The 21684-nt window shown below is 39.1% G+C and overlaps 3 protein-coding genes across 3 annotated transcripts; 2 read left to right on the top strand and 1 right to left on the bottom strand.

Annotated features, from left to right (window-relative positions):
- Positions 1 to 3669: 3669 nt before the first annotated feature.
- On the top strand, positions 3670 to 5217 carry LOC121978759 (F-box protein At5g03100-like). Its single transcript, XM_042531056.1, has 4 exons — positions 3670 to 4494; positions 4566 to 4724; positions 4791 to 4952; positions 5038 to 5217. Exons 1-4 carry the CDS (start codon positions 3670 to 3672, stop codon positions 5215 to 5217), a joined length of 1326 nt encoding a protein of 441 aa, XP_042386990.1.
- A 1408-nt stretch (positions 5218 to 6625) lies between these two features.
- Positions 6626 to 9785, bottom strand: LOC121977079 (transcription and mRNA export factor ENY2-like). The gene is made up of 5 exons (XM_042529590.1): positions 9643 to 9785; positions 9423 to 9510; positions 9145 to 9239; positions 8631 to 8707; positions 6626 to 6968 (listed from the first exon to the last, which is right to left on the bottom strand). Coding segments are annotated over exons 1-5 (345 nt in total). The 5' UTR covers positions 9645 to 9785; the 3' UTR covers positions 6626 to 6885.
- A 9971-nt stretch (positions 9786 to 19756) lies between these two features.
- Positions 19757 to 21372, top strand: LOC121978039. The gene is made up of 3 exons (XM_042530434.1): positions 19757 to 20502; positions 20749 to 20822; positions 20954 to 21372. Exons 1-3 carry the CDS (start codon positions 20121 to 20123, stop codon positions 21092 to 21094), a joined length of 597 nt encoding a protein of 198 aa, XP_042386368.1. The 5' UTR covers positions 19757 to 20120; the 3' UTR covers positions 21095 to 21372.
- Positions 21373 to 21684: the final 312 nt, after the last annotated feature.

The following is a 21684-nucleotide window of genomic DNA, read 5'->3' as shown; positions in this document are numbered from 1 at the left end:
CAAAAGTACCACAATCTCTCACACCGCTCGACGGAAGAAATGAAGACATTCGTGGTATCCTACCCGTTCGACCAGTGGGGCCTGGACATAGTGGGGCCCTTCCCCATGGCAAGTGGTCAACGGAAGTTTTTACTCGTTGCTGTTGATTACTTCTCCAAGTGGGTAGAGGCTGAGCCGCTGACCAGGATCACCGAACAGATGGTCAAGAAGTTCATCTGACAGCACCTTATTTGTCGGTTCGGCATCCCGCGCCGACTCATCTCAAACAACGGAAGACAGTTTGTCGGTCAGCAACTCAGAGAGTGGTGTAAAGGATACGACATCCAGCAGGCCTTCATCTTAGTGGCTTACCCCCAGAGCAATGGGCAAGCTGAAGTACCAATCCGGAGATCCTGCAGATTCTCCGAGTTTGACTCGACCATGTCGGAGGTAGCTAGGTGGACGCGCTTCTAGGCGTATTGTGGGCAATCCGAACGACGCTAAAGGAGGGAACGAGTGTCATGCCTTTCCACTTGGTGTATGGGGGCGAGACAGTCGTTCCCGTCGAAGTTGGAATAGAATCTGACCCGGTGCAGCAGTACGATGTGGACAACGCCGAGCGAAGACAACAGGAGCTTGATTTGGTGGATGAGACGCACGCCAAGGCGATCGCTCAGCAGACGGCCTATCGGCAAAGAATGAGGCAAAGCTACAACTGACGAGTGATTCCTCGATCCTTTCAGGTCGGCGACCTAGTATGGAAGAAGGTGAAGTCGATCGGCGACGTCGGCAAGCTGGAGGCTCCGTGGGCTAGACCGTTTAGGATCGTGGAGAAGCTTCGCTCGGGAGCTTACTATTTAGAAGATGAAGACGGACGGCGACTGGAACGTCCATGAAATGCGAACCATCTCCAGCCGTACCGAGCTGGGTGAAAGGTGTGTCAATGTATTAGTATCGTAAATCCCTTCTTTGCCCTACGTCTTTTGACTGCAGGGTTAAAATCGAAAAAGCAAAGGATTGCAAAATCATTGTTGAACGGCTCGGCAACTCGGAAGACCGTCGAGCGACGACGTTAAACGCCATAGCCGAATCGGCGGCTATAAATATCCGGCCTGAAGACTGTCGAGCGGCGACGTTAAACGCCAGAGCCAAACCGGCGACAATAAATACCTGGCCTGAAGACCGTCGAGTGGCGACGTTAAACGCCAGAGCCGAACCGGCGGCTATAAATACCCGGCCTGAAGACCATCAAGCGGCGACGTTAAACGTCATAGCCGAACCGGCGGCAATAAGTACCCGGCCTGAAAACCGTCGAGCGGTGACATTAAACGTCATAGCCGAACCGACGACTATAAATACTCGGCCTGAAGACCGTCGAGCGGCGACATTAAACACTAGGGTCGGAGCGGCGACCATAAATACTCCGCCCTGAAGACCGTCGAGCGGCGACGTTAAACGCCATAGCCAAACCGGCGGCTATAAATACCCGGCCCGAACACCGTCAAGCGACGACGTTAAACGCCAAAGCCGAACCGGCGACTATAAATACCCGGCCTGAAGACCGTCAAGCGGCAACGTTAAACACCAGAGCCAAACCGGCGGCAATAAATACCCGGCCTGAAGACCGTTGAGCGGCGACGTTAAACGCCAGAGCCGAACTGGCGGCTATAAATACACGGCCTGAAGACCGTTGAGCGACGACGTTAAACGCCAGGGGCGGAGCGGCGACCATAAATACTCCGCCCTGAAGACCGTCGAGTGGTGACGTTAAACGTCAGGGTCAGAGTGGCGACCATAAATACTCCGTCCTGAAGACCGTCGAGCAGCGACGTTAAGCGCTAGAGCCGAACCGGCGACTCTAAATACCCGACCTGAAGACCGTCGAGGGGCGACGTTAAACGTCAGAGTTGACGCGGCGACTATAAATACCCCGCGTGGGAGACCGTCGAGCGACGACGTTAAAGCCCGAAAAACCTTCGTTAAACTGATGCCTACTGTTCCCTCTTCGGGGAACGCATCCTCACCTACTCCTTTAAGAAGAAGTTACCTTTTTCCAGACCGGTCCTCCAGAGCGTATAGACTTTTGCTCGGTGTCCGAGACTCTAAGACTTTCTGTTGAACATCCGTTCCACGACTCGTCCAGTCTTCCACTCGGTGTCCGCGACCTTCGAGATTTTCACCTAGAGTCCTCGACTCTAGAATTTCGCCCAAAGTGCTCGACTCGCCAAGGCTTCGCCAAGTTCCCCCGGACCAGTACTTCATTGCCTAACCACATCTAGGGCTTTCCACCTGCCTAGAATCCACTAGAACTTTTGTCTAAGACAACTTAGGACTTTCCTGTAGACTGAGTCACACTTGTTAGATAACAAGACAACTTAACTTTTGAACTTTTTTTTTATTATCAAAACACAGATTCGATCGTTTGATGCTTCCTGCACTAATAATTGTATGTTGCCCAGGATAACAAATATAGAGAGAGAGAGAGAAAGAGAGAAATTTGATATACTACGTGACCGCCTATCTGTGACGCGCGTCTGCGACTAAGAGATTGGGTCGTCGGGTGCCCTAAAGTGAATGCACTCGAAGTGTCCGGAACACTTTTGGGCGACTCATGATAGGACGAATGGACCCGTCAAAAATTCATCATATGTCGGGGTGGGGTAGCCCGCCATCCTAGCAGGTTGGGAAATCTTCAACCTAACCGAAACCAAGGTGGGGGTGAGTTATGGGTTCGAGGGATATATATATATATATATATATATATATATATATAATTTTAGAAGAATTTTTTTCTCAATGCCCCGTGTGAATCACGGGCCTAGGCGGGTTATCATTCCTAAACTAATTTTAAAATAGGTTGATAAAATTTTAACACAATCCGCTTAAATTATTTAGCAGAGCTAGGGTTGTAATCGAGCTAAGCCGAACTCGAGCTTGAAAAAATAAAGAGGCTTGGCTCGAGCTTGATTGAGCTTGCGAATTTGATCTTGAGCTCGGCTCAACCATCTAGTCACAAGCTCGAGCTTGGCTCGAAAAGCTCAAATTAAAATCAAGTTTGAGTTCGAGTACAAGCCAGAATCAAAATAAAAGTAATTTTATAGTAATTTTTTTATATGGTAAATTAAACAATAATAACTATTTGATTCTTTAAAAAAAAACTTTTAAATTTTAAGATTTTATCTAATATTTATCATTAATTATCTGATGATACTAAATTGTTTAAGAATTTATATAAATAATATATTATATGAAGTCTGGCTCAACAAGACCACGAATTAGTATTAAATAAGACCGAGATCGATTTAAATATTAAATGAGTCGGTTCGATCTCAACCAACACCAAGTTCGAGTTAAATTTTAATCGAGTTATCCACGAATAACTCACGAGGAACTTAACTCTAAAATCAAATTGACATCTCTGCCTCAATGTGTTTACATGGTAAGTATTAATTTATTTTATTTTTATTTTAAAAATATCATTTTTATTACTTACACATTACTTCAATTTCGTATATCTATCCGGATTGATTTGTTATTTTTATATTAAATTGTAAAATTAGAATAACATGCCAGAAAACATAAAACAGAAATATTGGAAGTTAAAGATTTTTTATATATATACAATTTTATTTGGTTCGTTATTAATTGTCGGAATTTTCTCTAAATCAAATTATTTATTTCGCTATAAATATGGAGTTCCAGACAAGAGATCGACACACCTTTAACGCCCGCCGCCGCCGCCGCCGCCGCCGCCTCCGCCTCTCTCTCTTCATGGTCATGGGTGATTTGTGTAGCAGAAGCCGCCGCCGCTTTCGCCGCCGGCACGTGCAGTCGGAATTAAAGGAAGAAGACTACCTGAGTACTCTCCCGGACGAGCTTCTCAGCCACATCCTCTCCTTCCTCCCCACCCTCGACTCCATCCGCACCTCCGTTCTCTCCCGCAGATGGCGTCACGTCTGGACTTCCGTCCCCGTCATCAACTTCTCCTACTTCGATCTACAACCCATCATCAAGAAGCACTTCTTCGTTTCCCGCGGCGGCGACTCTGTTTCTCGTCTTCACCTCACCGGACGCAGCATTGATCCCAAAAATCTCGTCTTCAACACGGACGACAAATCCTGCGTAGTCTGCGTTTCGTGTGAAAAACTCGTCTATGACTTAGTCAAATACGCCAAATCCCACGGTGCCCGGCAGGTGACTCTCCTCAATTTCTTCTACACGCAATGCAGATCTTCTTTTTTCAAAATCGTGTTCGATTGGCCATCGCTCGTGTCACTGGATCTACAAGTCGTCGGCTGCGTGGGTTTCATATTTAAGTTTTCCGAACGCATCGCCTTCAGATTGAGCAATCTCAAGACCCTTTCCCTCACACTCGGCGAAAATATTATTCCTAACGAGAGCTTGTCGAGGCTACTCTCGGGTTGTCCTGTTCTGGAAGAACTAAGATTAAAAACAAAATATTTCCGGCCCGAACTCGTTCAAATAGCGGCACCAAATCTTCTCAGATTGACTCTTGTAACTGCTCCAGAAAAACTTCAAATCAATTGCCAGAAACTCGAATATTTAAAACTAAAACCTTATTTTAGTTCGACGAACTTGCAAATCGAAGCACACCCTCTTTGACTTGTGTCCGATTATTCAGAATTTGGCGCATGGGAACATTTGCCCAGACGTTATGCGATGTGACTACGCTGACTATTACTGTGTCGGATAAATGTCTTTCAAGCTTGTCTCCTAGATTCCTGGTACGTATGTTAGTTTATATATGGTCTTCTTCTCCTAATTACAATCAATATTTTTGTTTGTTTCAGGGAAAGTATAGGGCCCTCGTACAAGGGTTTCCTGTCTTTCACAAACTGCACCAGTTGAAGATCAAAATGTATGTGGCAGAGCAATTCAGCCTGGACATAGTGTTTGATCTTCTTCGATGCGCACCGAATCTGCAGTCACTCGTTTTAACTGAGTCCAAAAAGGTTTGAGTTTGGGATAATGTTGATTTTGAAATTAATGGCGATGTTTTCTTTAGTTGCCTTGAAATGATCATCTCTTCAATTTCAGCGACCGAGTGATGAGCATTCCGATGAGTGGGAGAGTAGTTCATCGTCGAGGACTAATGAACCTTTGGAGCATCTGGAAAGGGTTTCGATGAATATCAAGAGTAAAAGAATCCGATGGATGTTTCTAAAGAAATTATCGGAGACGGTTTCAACGTGGGATCGAGTAGCAGTCACCTACTAAAATTTGATATGTTATATAGTTGATACAATTATCTCTGTGCCTGTGCTTCTCCGCCAATTAGTTTTATTAAATTATTCATTATAAAAAAAATTATATAAATTGTCATGTAACTTTAGATGTGTAAAATTTGATATGTTAGTTAATACAATTATCTCCCTTAAATGAAGATACACTCTTCCAAGTCAACTCAATAAGTTTGGCAAACAGTGATTGAATAATTAAGCTCATGCAATTAGTGATCATAATTGTCATAAACAAAGTCCCAACTACACAAGAGTTTCCCAATCAAGATTCAAGTCCCTGCTAATCAAGAATTTTGGGTCAAGATCACCAATTTAAAAATACCTAAATCATTTCACCAAACCTCTGCATAACAATAACTTGTATAAAAATTAACCAAAATTGACCTAGATGACGACACCAATGCATTCAGACACAAAGACGAACTACAAAAATGTAGAGTTGAAAAAAAATTCTATTGTTTAAAGGAGTATTTGATAGAGTATTTAAAGAAGGTAGACAATTGAGACTAATATAGAAGTGATCATGAAAACCGAAAACATAATAAAGGAGTATTTGATAGAGTTTTTATGCTTTTTAAATTCTAAAACTTTACTCAGCTTAAAACTGGAAAGAAGAATTTGATTTTTTTTTTATAGCTTCTGTTTGCTTTTTGTTAATGGTCTGACATTATACCCTTAATAAATTTATCACTTTATATAATTATCACTATACTTTTGAGTTTAATAAATTTATCATTTTATATAATTACCATCACACTTATGTGATATTTATTTTTTTAAATAATATATTATAGTTTTATATAATTTACATTTCTAAAATTGATTATACATATTTTTATATATTTATATAAATTTTATCATTTTTTATTTTTATTAATTATATATATTTTTAATTATAAAAAAATTAATTTTAATACAATGTTAAACATATAATAATAATTATATAACGTGTATCAAGATTATATTTAGATAATTAAATAATATTAATTTATATAGTTTAAAGATATTATTATAAGTTTATATAGTTTAAAGATATTATTATCATTTAACTAAAAATTAAACTTAGAAACAATTATTCATCACACTCAAAGTTTACCTTATATTAACTTTTTACTTCTACTTTCAAATATTCCATACTTTAACTCCTCACTAACTTCAAAATAATCTTTATAAGAATCCCTTTTAAATAAACAAAAACTCTCTCAAATACTCCCTAAATTAAAGTCTGTTGGTTCTGCTAGTTAAACTCACTCAAATACAACACAGCAACAGCAGGGATGTGGTGCTTTAGCATGAACATCATTAGCAGCTTCTGATGCATGCTAATCAATGTTATCATGGCACCTACAATGAATTGTATAAACTGAAGGAACTACAATGGGAGATGAAAAAAACTATAAATACATATCTTGAGTTTAGTTTATGAAGCATTTAAGAATACTACATATCATGCATTTTACAAAATATGACGCAACAAATTGTTGCCGCAGCTTTGAGGAAAAATAGGATAGGAAGGCAACAAGTGATCTCTATCTGCTGCCAGAATCAAGCCCATAGGATTTGATCGATCTCCAACGAGATTTTAGAGAAGAGAGTAGCACAGTTTGTGTGAGATATTATGCTTGCGAGCACCCGCTTTTATAGTTCAGAGGGCATCAAGCGGAACAGATTTGAGGAAAGATTGGATGCGTAGCAGTAGTTCAGCCTTCACAGAATCCGGCACTGAAGCTGCAACAAAGCTCAATCAAATTGTTAAGATAGGTAAAGTGTGACAGAGAACAAGGTTTTAAAAGAATTTACCTGGGTTAATGGAATTTGTATACAATGATTACTAAGATGTTGTTTAACAATAATAATATTTGTAATAAAGCAAGTGTAAGACAAAAAAAAGCTTCGAAGTTTAGCTGTGAAGCAAGAGACAATTAGCTCCTTAGATTTAATTATGTATATAAATGTGGACCTCCTTGGATTATGATAGCTAATTAGTTCTTAATGTTTGAAATATCTTAATCTTACATCCAGTTAACAAAGCTCCCTCTAGTTTTGTCAATTTATAAAATATGAAATAGAGCAACAGCAAACCCAAGCCGTGATAAAAATTAAATATCCAATAAAACAACCCACAAATCAAAGCAACACAAGCCGTGAGAAAAACTAAATATCCAATAAATCAACACACAAATCAAAGCAACACAAGCCGTGATAAAAACTAAATATCCAATAAAACAACACAATTCAGACTTGAGAAAGAGGTGAAAAAGAAACAGTTGGGCAAGCCTAGCCCCCCTTCTCCCATATCTCAGGACACCTAAAGCCACCGCCAGAACACCAAACAGGCAATACCGTTTGTATTCTGTTGCTCATTACAAGATCACCCTAAAGAAGATCACAAAAATGTGAAGAGAGCATGGTCTCTGTCAATTGGATTACCTAATATTGGTTATTATTTATTTTTTCTTCTAAGCTGAAACCTATAGATAAATTACCTATGCTCAATTAATTACTATTCTAAACCACAATCCATCACACTTGTTGAGGTTACCTAACGTCTCTACTGACCTAGACATTCTCCCACCAACTTCCTTTCATTTTTATTGATAAACACATCTACCTCCTCTTTAATGGAAGGAGAAACTGTGTGAAAAAGTTTTTCAGTAGCATCAAAGAGGAGGAGATTCTAGCAGGAGTCAAACAGACACTTTGACTCCCCTCATGTAGAAAAAGTTTTGATTTGATGTTGCACATGTCATTTACAAACATTTAAATTGATTGAGTAATCACATAAAAAGGTAGATATGATTGGATCCCCACCTATCAAAATTTTTTCGCAATTGGCAAAGAAAAGAGTCCAATCTAGGGATGGAAAAGGATTACCACATCCTAGGGATGACAATGCAGTGGATTGCGATGGGGATTTTATTACCACTCCCATATGAAATAGAACAAGTTAAAAATTTATAATTTCATTCCTCTTGCAAACCCATCCATTCATATATAAAGAAACTAGATGAGAAAACTAAAAATATAAGAGCTCATAAACTCAACAAAATCCATCATCATCACCATATTATTTAATGTTGAAGAACCGTTTAGTCTATTCCTTCCATTGAAAATTGGATGGAGAGTAAAAGAGTGAAGACTGTTGAAACAACTTCTTACAAGCTGATGTAGAAATTGCAAATTTGCTAGTAACCGAAATGCACAACTTTTCTCCAATGAACATTAAAAGTTGAAGATTTTAAGAAACAATTTCTTACAAGCTGATGTAGAAATTGCAAAATTGCTAGTAACTGAAATGCACGACTTTTCTCCAATGAACATTAAAAGTTGAAGATTTGAAGAAACGATTTCAAACAAAAGGATAAATAAATTCAACAAGGAAGTACTCACCTCTTCCTTTTGGAGTAATAACATGTACAAGGTCATCAACTGTGACATTATTTCTTCCCTTTTTCTTTGCATATGCTCTTTGAGAAAGACAAGAAGAAACAAAGGTTCAAAAAATCACAGGACCCAAACAGATAAAAAAAGTGAAGCACATGAAATTGTAGACAAACAGCAGCATGTTTGCACATATAGACAAGATTGATATGTCTTCGGACAACCTTAAGTTTCATTAAAATATTAAACACAATTGTTTTTACCGTCCAACTTTGATCATATCATTAAAACAAGTCAGAACCAAACACATCGAGTCTAAATAACTGATAGTAAGTCTAAATAACTGATAGTAAGATAATAGTTTTGTTAAGCTAATCTGTTTGAATTTCATATCTTTGGATGCAACTGTATGGAAAAGTATGTCACCAAAAAAGTATGTCACCAAAACGGATATTCTATAAGCCATCAAACACAGAAACACTTATTTTGCCGCATTAATAATAACAAAGGAAATACTTCAAACCTGCAGAGCGCTCTCATCTCGTCCCTCCATCCGCACTCGATCAGCCTCTCCCTCAAAAGCTCCATCAGTTTCTCCTTCTCCCCAGACTCTATTAGCTGAAGAACCAAATTCAACTCATCGACATGTGCGAAGTTCTCCATATGAGTATACACACAATCATCCCAATACAGAATAAATAACACTTTCTAAACCCTAAAACCCTTTCTTTTTTTCCTTTTAGCATATTTTTCTAAGATGATTCTCACAAAAAATTGCCTAAAGGCGAAACAGTCCGACACCTTGATGTTGATGATCTCCTGAATGGAAAGCTCTTTTTCCGGCTCCTCGTCCGGGTTGGGTGTCGGGGGTCGGTTGATCGAAGGCCTCCTGCATGTCCGCGAGTGCAAGAGTTGGAAATCGAACACATCGCGGCGTAAAAAGCATCTTCGAACTCAAAGCTGAATCGAAGAAGATCAACGACTCCGATGAACATGAAGAAAGAAAGAAGCGAAAACTTACATGAGTACGGCGTCCCCTTCGCTCGATCGGGAGAGGAAGAAGCCCTAGATTGGTTCTCTTCACGCCGTCGTCTTGCAGCCACCGCCACCAGCAACGCGAATTTATAAATGATAGGGGTGAAACAGCCGGTCCGGTAGACCACCATGAAGCGGAACCCAGCTATATTGTGTTCCGAACCGGACCGGTGAATCAGCCGGACAAGTTACCCATTCGTGGTTCCAATGAGTCGGATCATGTCCGGACCGGACATAGCGACTTAGGGAAGGTCCGATTTGAGTTTTTTTTTTTTTTTTCTGCGTTATGTTTGATTTAATAAATTTTAAAAAATAAATTTAAATAAAGTGTAGGCAATACATTGTTTTTTACAAAAGCAAAAAATTCTTAAATAAATACAATCTACTAATCATAAGTTCATAACACACTAATAGTAAATAAAAAAAAACTAATCATAAATAAAAAGCAAAAAAATAGATAACACAATTCACCAAATAATAAATGAAATTTATAATTCATCACATTGAATTCAAGATGTAAACTATGACAAGGATTACATCAAAATGATTGGTAACGAAACATGGAATGAGATCCTCAAGATCATCTTTTTTGATCCGCTCCTCTTGGATTAGAAAAAGTGAATTGGCGGGAGACAATGACCCTATATGTTAAATAGATAGGGGATATTATCTCTTACTAATATAAATATTAGACCAAGAGATGAAGAGCATTTTCAAGGTTAATCTTTGAAAATAAAATGGATTACTATTTACTCTTTGGAAAAGTAAAATGTGTTAAAATTTGAGAAATTGAACTTAATTTAAATTGACACACTTGAGAAAAATATAAAAAATGTCAAGTTGGGATTTTTGATATTTTCTTCAAGAGTTAAGGACAAATTTAAGTCTTAATTTAAGTGATTACTCATTGGAAGAGTAAAATGTGTCAAATCTTGAGAAATTACACACAATTTAAATTGACACAACTAAGGAAAGGTAAAAGAAATGTCAAGTTGGGGTTTGACATTTTCTTGAGAAAATATAGACAATTTAGGATTAGATTTTAATTTAGCTAAGGAATTAAGGATACTTAGATAGGTTATCTAAGTATATCTTATTTATTCTTACTTGTCATGCTTTATTTGTTATCATATGTCATAACATCATATTTTACATTCATGTTTATTATGAAAAATATAACAAAAATATCATGTCATATCATACATACATCATGTAGTTATAGTGTATTTTCTTTTGAAAATAATTTCTTTTTTATGTACGTCATAAATCATCATACATTATTTTCAATTTCCTTGTAATTAAGGACAATGACATTTACTACAAGTAACATTCTAGGTGAATGTTCAAAATTCCTAAAATACTTAGATAGATATGTATGATCCCTAGTTTAGAGCAAAATCAAAATCTACATCTGATAAAGACCACAAGGTGACTTGTATGTATTTTAATATACATTAAATATAAGCGAGATGCTAGGATGATGAACAAGCCTCAAGATCTAGATTTAGTGCATCTGTTTGATTTTTGATTTCATCAAAATACATAGTTATGTGTACTACAATTATTGGGAAAGCTAATGTACAAGTCATATGCATTGAGCCCAAATAACATGGTTGGAAATTGATTTTGTAAAACACTTTAAATATACTTTGGAAAACCTTGGTGAAGGCTATTTTTTTTATAGTAATCATCATTGGAAAGTTAGACACAAACTTGAAAGAAACATTGAAGTTTTTACAAGTTTCTAATGTTATGTTAATCTTTGAAAATAAGATGTATTTTCTAAGAAAACTATTTTTCTTTAATAGTATATACCCTAAATAATGTCTACAATAATTTTCATGATTTTTAGAATTTTATATAATTTTCGGGACATTTCTGAATTTCATTGAAATTGGATTTCAGGAAATCAGACCTCCAATCGATCGGGCGATCGATTGGAGTGTCTCAATCAATCGGGAGATCGATTAAGATGGGTATTGTCACGAGTAGAACCTCGTTGAATCGATCATCCGATCGATTCAACCTTGCATGGATCGATCAGTGGATCAATTCAGAGGTAATTTTTGTGAACAAAAGCTCGCGGAATTGATCAAACGATCAATTGAAAGTGTGTCAATAGATTGAGTCTCAAACCAATCGATTGAAAAGATTGATTTTAGTTGGGAAAGTCTGATTTCAGTACTTTGAGCCATGTTTAGCCTCTTTAACCACTCATAAATCCTTGGAATATATTTATATACATTTAAGCGTAGTTTTCATAATGAAAATAAGGATAAATGGTTAAAGAACACTAGGTTGAAGTTTAGAATAAGGTTAGTTTCAATATTGAATCTTTTAAACCTCAAAACTTTAAATTTTTGGGTTTCCTAAAGATTTATGGATTCCAAGTCATTATTGGTACAATGACAGAAGTTTGAAGCATGTTTTTAGGGGGAGCTGTTCTTTAAAAACATGAAAATATTTGTTCGTAACCATAGAAGGTGGTAAAACCTTCGTTTTGTAAAATGCTCAAGGTTGAGCATGGGGAAACAATAGTAGATCAGATATCTTCATTGTTAGAAAGCAGAATGCTCAAAGGTGAGCATTAGATACAATGAAGGGTATGAGACATTCATTGTTGAAATTGTTAATGCTCAAAGGTGAGCATTAAAGATAATGAAGGGTATGAGTCCTTCATTGTAGTGTTGTGAACAACATGTGAAGTTGCAAACAACATTGAGTAACTCTTAAGGGGGAGAGTTTTTGATGTGTACCAATAAAGGAAGAAAATATAGGGTTTAAGTTAGGTCTTTATTGCCCCTCTAGTAAAGTTTGGAGGAGAATGCTCTCTTGGAAAGGGAGAGAATGAAGGAAACTCTCATTCATACATTGACATGAATGAAAAGTTGAGGCTATGGGATTAGCCTAACTTAAAGATATTGTCAAACATCAAAAAGGGAGAGATTATTAGTGCAATATTCCTGGGTCAATGTTGACCAAGTTAACTAAGGTTGAGTTGGCTCAAGCTTGATTCTTGATGTTTGGGTTTTGATGTTTAACAATATATGGAGATTGCAGGAGCAATCGTCCGATTGGGGATATTATTGGAGCAATTCCCCTTTGGTCAATTGATGACCAGTTTGATGTGAAGAAGAGTCAAGTAGGTCAAAGAAGTTGACCGGATACTTGATTGGGAAAGTCTTAACTGGAGGTTAGGCAAGGAAAAATCCTGATGAGTGAAGCCAAGTGGAAGTCTTGGTGAGTGAAGCCAGGCAGTTGGAAAATCTTGGTGAGTGAAGCCAGGTGAAAGACCTAGTGAGTGAAGTTAGGCAGATGAAAGTCCCAGTGAGTGAAGCCGAACAGTGGGAAAATCCTGGTGAGTGAAGCTAGGTGAAAATCCTAGTGAGTGAAGGTAGGTGAAAGTCCTGGTCAGTGAATTCGGGCAGATGGAAAGTCATGGTAAGTGAATCCAGGCATATGAAAAGTCGTAGTGAGTGAAGCTAGGCGGAAGGAAATACCTGGTGAGTGAAGTCAAACACGTGGGAATCCAGGTGAGTCAAGGTTGACCGGACACTTGGTATTGGGAAGCCCAAGTAGGTCAAAGGATTGATTGGATGTTGCCACAAAGAAATTCAGATGAGTCAAGGTTAACCGAACATCTGGTGGAAGTCCAAGTGGGTACATGGAGGACCGAACACTTGGCACGAGACGATAAGTCCAAGTAAGTCAAGGTTGACCGGACACTTGGCACGAGGAGAAACATCCAAGTGGGCCAAAGGGTTGACCAGACACTTAGTGAAGAAGTCACAGCAGGTCAAGGTTGACCATATGCTAGGCACGAGGAGTCCCAACAGGTCACAGGTGACTGGATGTTGGGTTTGGGGCACCTTAGACTTGACTCGGGCAAGCTAGGGTTGGTCAATTTGATCAAGTGTTCAAATTGGACTGAGTCCAATCGATCAGTTGATTGATTGGGCACAGCGCTGCGATAAATAGTATCCCAATCGACCAGCTGATCGATTGGGGAGAAATGTCGCAAGCACAGAACAACCCCTAATCTATCAACTGATCGATTAGGCACCGTCAATCAATCAACCGATAGATTGGGGGCTGAAAATCGCGTGTGACGTGAGATAGTTGAATCGATTGGTCGATCAATTCATGTCATTTTCCAGAGAGCACATAAGAAGGTTGAATCGATCAGTCGATCGATTCAGCCACCCCAATCGATCGACTGATCAATTGGGAGACGACCGTTGCGCAGGATAAAGCTGTTGGCGAGCGTCTTCTTTTGCAGTTCTTCGTCTCCACTTCTTACGATCATTCTCACAGATTCACGCCATTTCTTGAAGTTTTTTTGGAGCTAAGTGTTGCTGTACTTCCAAAGTTAAGAGACGTTCCACACAAGAATAATAAGTTAGGGTTTCGGTTGTATGTTGTAAATCTTGTAAGATTTTGCTTGTATTTATTTCCCTTTTCTTCTTGTTGTATTGTGAGTTTGTACAAGGTTTCCCCGCCTTCAGTAGTTACCGTAAAAGAGTGTTTTCATAGTGGATGAGTGTGTGAGGATGGATCCTTGGATTAGTCACCTCTTTTTGAGGTGGATACCAAGTAAATCATAGCGTTAGCATTGCTTGAGTGTTTTCTGCTGCATATCATCATCACGAAGCAAGACAATGAAGCGCGACGAGCTATTCACATCCCCCTCTCCCCCCTCTAGACAATGAAGCAAGACAATGAAGCGTTGCATATCGACCCTAACATTTTGTAGTCCATCCGAGCAGATGATCGAAGTCCCTCGGAGGCTTCCTAATAAGGGATCGAAAGAAATTATTAGTTGTAAGTCCTTTTGAAAAGACAATTATAGGGTCTTTATTAAAAGATTCAACCAAATGATCATGGGCATCCCATCAACCACTCAGGAGGCCTCCGAGGGACTTTGATCATCTATTTGGATGAACTACAAAATACATCAATATGAAGGAGGCCCGGTCAGCTCGAAAAAAAGAAGCCATCCCCCTGAGTCGGTTGTTGTTCACCAGCGCTGATTGGGTAACAACAATAAGCCCCCAAAAGGGCCCTAAGCGGGCCCTCAACAGCAACATCAGGAGTATCGACCACATGTGGTCCGACACGTGGAAGCTAAGCGGACAAGATTCCCCACCTGAGCGGCTGATGAGATGTCTATGACCACTTGGTTGAATCTTTTGATAAAGACCCGTAATGTCTCCTTGGGTCCTTGCTTGAGTGAGAACAAAGTTACAGTCATTTTCTGATAGCGACGACTACTGGCGAAGTGTTGGAGGAATACTGCTCGGAAGTCCTTGAATCTACAGATGGATCCGATCGATAGTCATTTAAACTATCTCTGTGTTGAACCAAACAGGGTAGTAAAAAATACTCGACATTTAACTCCATCCGTGTATTGGTGAAGTGTGGCGATGTTGTCGAATTTGAGTAGATGATCCTCGGGATCGATCGATCCTCTATACTCTCCAATTGATAAAGGACGAAAATGAGCTGGCAGCTGGTTATCGAGGATTTCTTGAGAGAACTGCCTGTTTACCCATTTGGGAAAGTCGATTGTTCAGGGTGCCTTGCCTTTACGCATATCCCGAGCAAGTGCATTCTTTGAAGACAATCCTTGTATCCTCTTTACTCGGTCATACTCCACCGAGGGCATTCGGAACAACGCCCTATGGTACGAGATCGGTGCATTTGGCACTGGTGGCGTTTTGGTCTGCGAAGAGGGTGCTTGTTGGAAGGTGCCCGTCGGCTGGTGGTTTGACTTGTGGCCAGTGGGATCCTCTACTTGGGTTTTGTGTTCAGCGTGCTGTCCTACAGTAGAGATGGTCGGGATCAGCGTCCGACACTCGACTGTCACTTGTTGTTGTTGCTCCACCATTTTTGCAACTTAGGCATTTATTAACATTTCCAACTCTTCTGGTGTTAAGGTCACAGTCGTGAGTCATCCAGCGTTCTCCATCTTCACATTTCAAATGCAGATGAGATTCCCACAGACGGCGCCAAATATTATCCTGTTCGAAAGCTGAGAAGATGGTTTGTTGGGGATGTGGCTCTGTGGTTGACCAAACGAAGACTCCACGCTCTCCTACAATACAATGAGCGTTAGTGTTGGGTCAGGAAAGGGTCCCGACATTAGCCCTTCGATGCTTAAGTCAGTGATCGATTGGGGAGGAAAATAGTGAAGATGAATAGTAGCTAATGAGCATGTAAGAATATATAGTGTTGCATACCTTTGCAAGTAGATATGGATTCCTTTGTATGCTAGTACTGTTGCCTCTATGCTCAAATTCCAAAGTATTACTGATAAGTGATAGGTCATAAAGTAACTCTAAAAGATGTATTAGAGTAACCACAATCCTAAACTTATAAACCCAACATCGTGGGACCTACTATGTCACATCACTACCACATTAAAAATATAAAAATCTATTACTTTTATAAACCTCTTCCTACAATCATAAACCCAACAAATAACTTTATATTGGACCCACCACATCATTATCTATATTTTCTATTTACTATCTTATTTACTATTTATTTATATATTACCATAAATATATATTTATAATATACATGTTAATTAATTTATTAATAATATATATTAGTTTTATTTAATATTTTTAAATAAATTATTAATTTAATAATTAATATATAATAATTAGCTACATTTTTTGTTCACTAAATTTATTTACAAACAAAATAATTTCATACAAATATTATTGAAAATTTAATAATTTACAGCATTAACAAATAAATCATTACAATGAGATCATAAAATAAAACATAGTACATAATTAAAATAGAATTAATTAATAATTAACTTATTCCTCACTAATTATATTCATAACGTGTCCAGACATGTTCAACTAAGTCAGCTCGAAGCTGGTGATGCACTTCTCTATCATGTAGCTCGCTATAATTCTGGAGGTACTCTCGGAATTCTGGAGTAGAGCCCATGACTATTCGTGCCGGTGGAGGAAAGTCTTCATCCGACCAATTGACTGATGTCTCTCCATCATCCTCAATAATCATGTTGTGTAAAATAATGCACGTATACATGATATCCTTTAAGTCATTTTTGTACCAAGATCGCGCAGGACCTCTAATTATTGCCCAACGAGCTTGGAGCACTCCAAATGCTCGCTCCACATCCTTTCTTGCAGCCTCCTGTCTCTCCTTGAATTTTTTCCTTTTGGGATCCTCGGGACATGGAAAGCTCTTCACGAACGTAGCTCATTCCAGGTATATACCATTTGTCAGATAGTATCCTTTTATATATGATGTGTCGTTTACTGTGAAATTAACATCCGAAGCATTTCTATGTAGGATGGCGTTAAATAACAGTAATTCATTAAAACATTTATATCGTTACGCGACCCTGCGACGCCAAAAAAAGCATGTCATATCCACAAGTCTGCAGACGCGACAACTCCAAGAATTATTGTTGGGACATCATAATCGCCTCTAGTAAATTGACCTTTCCAAGCGACGGGACAATTCTTCTACTCCCAATGCATGCAATCAAGGCTGCCCAACATTCTAGGAAAATCGTGTCTCTGCTCATGCATTTGAAGCAAGCGTTGAGTATCAGCAGCATTGGGTCTTCGCAAGTATCGTGCCCCAAACACATCGATCATACATCGACAGAAGTTGATCAAGCAATAAAGGGCAGTTCTCTCACTCATCCGTACATACTCATCTAGAGAGTCGGCGGGGGATGCATATGTCAATTGACGAATAGCCGCCGTACATTTTTGAAGTGGTGACAAACCTTTCCTTCCAATTACATCTCTCCTTCACTGAAAATACTCTGAATAATCTGTCAGGGCATCGACTATACGAACAAATAACTCTCTTCGCATGTGAAATCGTCGTCGAAAGACTTCAGCGTAAAATGTTGGAACATCCGAGAAGTAATCTCAGACAAGGCAAACATGCCCGTCTTCCCGATCCCGGTCCATATACCTCCGATTTGCAGCTCTTCGAGAACTTCGAGTTTCTTGACATCTCTGTTCTTCCTGCTCAAGTATCGTAATCATCATTCAATCAGCATCATCTTCCGCATCTTCCCACATCTCATTTCTCCAAAATTCATGGATATTATTTTCTCTAGAGCGATGAAGATTTTTAGACATTTCAAATATAAATGAAGTTTTAAGTGGTTCAAATCAGAAATACAATGAAATGAACATTGTCAGTCAGTTTTGCAAAATGAACATTGTCATTTGACAAAAATGGGCGTTATCTATTGTCTCATTTGATTAAGTTTTTAAAAAAAAATAAAAAAAATAATTTGAGAAAGGGCATGGTGTGACATGTGTATGGGCTCCAATGTAGGTTGATTGGTGTCCGCTCGGCTGGCGAACCACCATCTCGGCCTTATAAAATGCAATCAACAATCCGTTACGTTCTACGCTCGGCCCTTCCTTCTATCGAGAAGGCGCATCCTATCCGATCAGCTAGTATATGGCTCCAAACTGTGTTTGCAAGCTACTAAGGGTGGTTGCTCTGGAGGTTCGGTCGGCCCTTCACGTCCAACCGACGACGATGCGAGGACCGATTGGCCCACACTGCCTAGTCAACAATCCTGGTCTCGTATGACAACGTGTCTTCAACCATTTGACTTTGACTACAATGTTAGTCAGTCTTTCTCCCTTTGGCCCCCTCTCGGGGGTCCACCCTGATCAGTGTATCAATGCACTTTTGAATGCATTGCTTCTTAAGTAGTACAATAGTCTAAGGCAAAAGTAGGATCTGATGTATTCTGAAGTAGATGACCAAATTATATTTGGTTGGGAGTCTAGCATTCTATTTGGGATACAGGAATGACATCTATCGTATCAAAATTGGGTTTTATGCATACAGGGCAAGGCTTCTCAAATTTGATGGTGCCTGTATAATTTCTATTTCAGGGACACTGGTTGTTTTTGTCAGACGCGAGGTCTGAAGCATGTAAGAGCTATCGTGGTATTTACATGTGCAGCTGTAGCAACGATTGTTACTGTGTTCTATGCCATTATGTGTGTTCGTCACCTTCCTGCCAACTCTAGCTGGTGCATCGGATTTCATTACTTTTATATGATGTCTTTTTTCCTTTTCTTGTGACTGCCTAATTTCTAAATTACCCTCAACTTAATGCGCTTATATAGTCATATGTCGTGTAAATAATTAACATTTGGTGTCTAATTTTGTCATTCCATCTACTTTTAAAATCCTAAGCCCGATCATCGATACGGAAATATAAGGAGAATTCATATAGTTGTAGGATTGGAGTTAAGTCCTCATGATTTTACTCTTGGATTTTATCCAAAAGGTCTCATGTCAATGAAGATATATTCTCTTTATAAATTCATGATTTTTCCCATGTGTTTTACAATGTGGGACTATGTTTGTAATCTTTCAAATCCAACAATCTCCCCCCTCAAACAAAGGACCACATGCCAAGTTCGATCCTTTGACCCACCAGGTCTTCCTGTCCTTCGGTCCACTCGACCTATTAGGATTTTCTTATCCAGTGTCTGGTCCTCTTAATTCGAAGATAGGAGTCCTCATTTTCTTTATTCGAGGTAATATTGTACTCACATGACTTAATCAGACCATGACTGTTGTGCGTAGTTGGTGGTTAAATCTTATGACAATCCGAGCTCTGATACCACTTGTATGATCGAAAAGAATTTAGATATCTCCATATTTGCATGATATTGTCAACTTTGAGCCTAAACACTCATGATTTTACTCTTGGACTCTACCCAAAAGACCTCATGTCAATGGAAATATCTTTTCTCTTTATAAACTCACGATCTTTCCCATATATTTTACAATGTGAGACTATATTTGTAATCTTACCAATCCAACAATAGTTTCCTTTGTTTCTCCATCTTCATCCCGGTAAATTTCCCTCCAAGTAAACACAACTTTTTTTTTACCACGTTGGATTTTTTTTTTATGTTTTTTTTTTTGCAATATTATTCCAGCTTTATATCTAGATGATGAAATGCAAGACGATCCGTCCGTCTGTTTCGCCGTTCTTTGATATAAAAATGAAATTAAAAAATAATTATTATTATTACTAACAACTCTAAAACAGAAAGGAAAAAAACGCGCGTTTTTTACAACAACCCCAACGCGACACGTTTCGGAACTAACGGCGGGTTCGCCAGCTCAATGCGATCAACCGTACGTGTCTCTGGACGGCATCGGATGGCCAGTATCGCTCCGCCACCACGACGTCGTGATCGCGACACCCTGGAGGCGAGCCGACACGAGCTCCGAGAATGGCAAGTGGCCACCGGGAAACCCTCTCCGCCGCCGGCTCCGCCTTCAAAACCCTAGTCCTATGTATGCCTGCTCTACTCGAACCAACCCTCCTCCTCTCCCTCGAGAATTCAAGTACAGGTCTCGGCGAGAGAGGGACAAGGGCGTGGCGTCGCTGCCGGCCTCGATTCGCTTCGTTCGATGGGCTGCGGCAGGTCGAAACCGGAGATGGGCAGTGAGAACCTCCGGCGCAAGGCCATGGAGGTCCAGCGGCGCCTACGGCCTGGGCGCCACCTCAGCATCGCCTCCTCCACCGATCTCCCCTGCTCCGAGGATGCGAACGGCGAGTATAACCTCGTTGCGACTCCCTCCTCCACCGCCGCCGTCATCGCGGAGGAGGAAGAAGGGGGAAAGAAGTTAGCCGCGATGGAGGCGTTAGAGGAGGCGGATACGGTGGAAGCGGAGGAGGAGAAGGGGAAGAAACTGCGGCGGGCGGTCGCCGAGGACGAGCAGTTTCCGGGGTCGCCGAGTTTTAGGTTTTACTTCGCCGGGCCCACCGACGGCTCCGTAATCTTACAAAGAGGTACTTTTTCTTTTAAACAATTTCAAATTTCTCCTTCATCAAGGGTGTAATGAAGATTTGAACCAAACTTTCTACTATTTACCTTAAGTTAACTCATTAAAATGGTTATTTAAATTTGATTAAATTTTAAATTTAATTTATTTAGATATTATTGATAAAAAAAACTTTATTAATAAATATAGTTCATGAGTTTTGTTTAAAAATTTGAAATTACAAAACAAATTGATATGTTCTCTATGAATGCAGAGAATATTGAGAAAAGTAAACACTCTGTGGATGGATCAAAACACAAGAGCCAGCCTATGAGCTCAACAAAAGAGGTACATACAAATAAAATTTTAATAATTTACACTAGTTACATACATTACCATCAATTTTTTATACTTTTAAAATTAATGACGCCATAAATCTATTTCCAAATTGTTTTTTTTTCTTTTCCTGATTTTACCAGGATTTGGATACTAAGCAAGGAAAGCCAAAGGCGAAGAGAAAGAGCAAATTGAGAGCATTAGCAAAGACTCCTATGATTCATATATTCAATGCTAGGAGTTATTCCAAAGTTGCTCATGCAAGGGATCACCATGCAATGTAGTTGAGCACGAGTAGTGTTTTCACTATTGGATCAGCAAGTGAACCGGTGGCTCGATGAGTCGGGTCAAACAATTCGGTTCGGCCGCGGGTTGTTTGCTTTATTTGCGGGTTGACCGTTGCCTGGTCCATTTTCAGAAACACATGCAGCTCTTTGAAGTTTAGCTTCATTTTATATGGATGTGTGTTGTGTTCTGTTGGGAAGGTTTTGAGATCATATTTCATTGCTATTCTCTTAATGATTTGATAATGTTTATTGGTTTATTCATTGCTAATTGTACATGGAACAGTCTCAAGTGTTGATTTGGGAAATCCATTTAAGTTTATGTGTTTATGCTTGACTATAGATATCAAGATGCAATGGTTGATCGATAATTTTGCCTTGAAAAAGCATAAATGAAATTCAAAAGGTATCATCATAATTATTATAATATTTAATAAATATAATTGTAGTTATTATTATTATTTTTTCATTCATCTATCAGATAAGATAAATTTAAAGTATAATTTATTCATATTCAGAGTCAACTTCTATAATATTCATTTATATGGGATTTGCACCTTTAGGGGTTGTAGTTGGTTCATGGAAGAATA

This window comes from Zingiber officinale, chromosome 4B (genome assembly GCF_018446385.1).
Source record: "Zingiber officinale cultivar Zhangliang chromosome 4B, Zo_v1.1, whole genome shotgun sequence".
NCBI lineage: Eukaryota > Viridiplantae > Streptophyta > Magnoliopsida > Zingiberales > Zingiberaceae > Zingiber > Zingiber officinale.
This window is presented reverse-complemented; position numbering and strand designations above follow the sequence as displayed.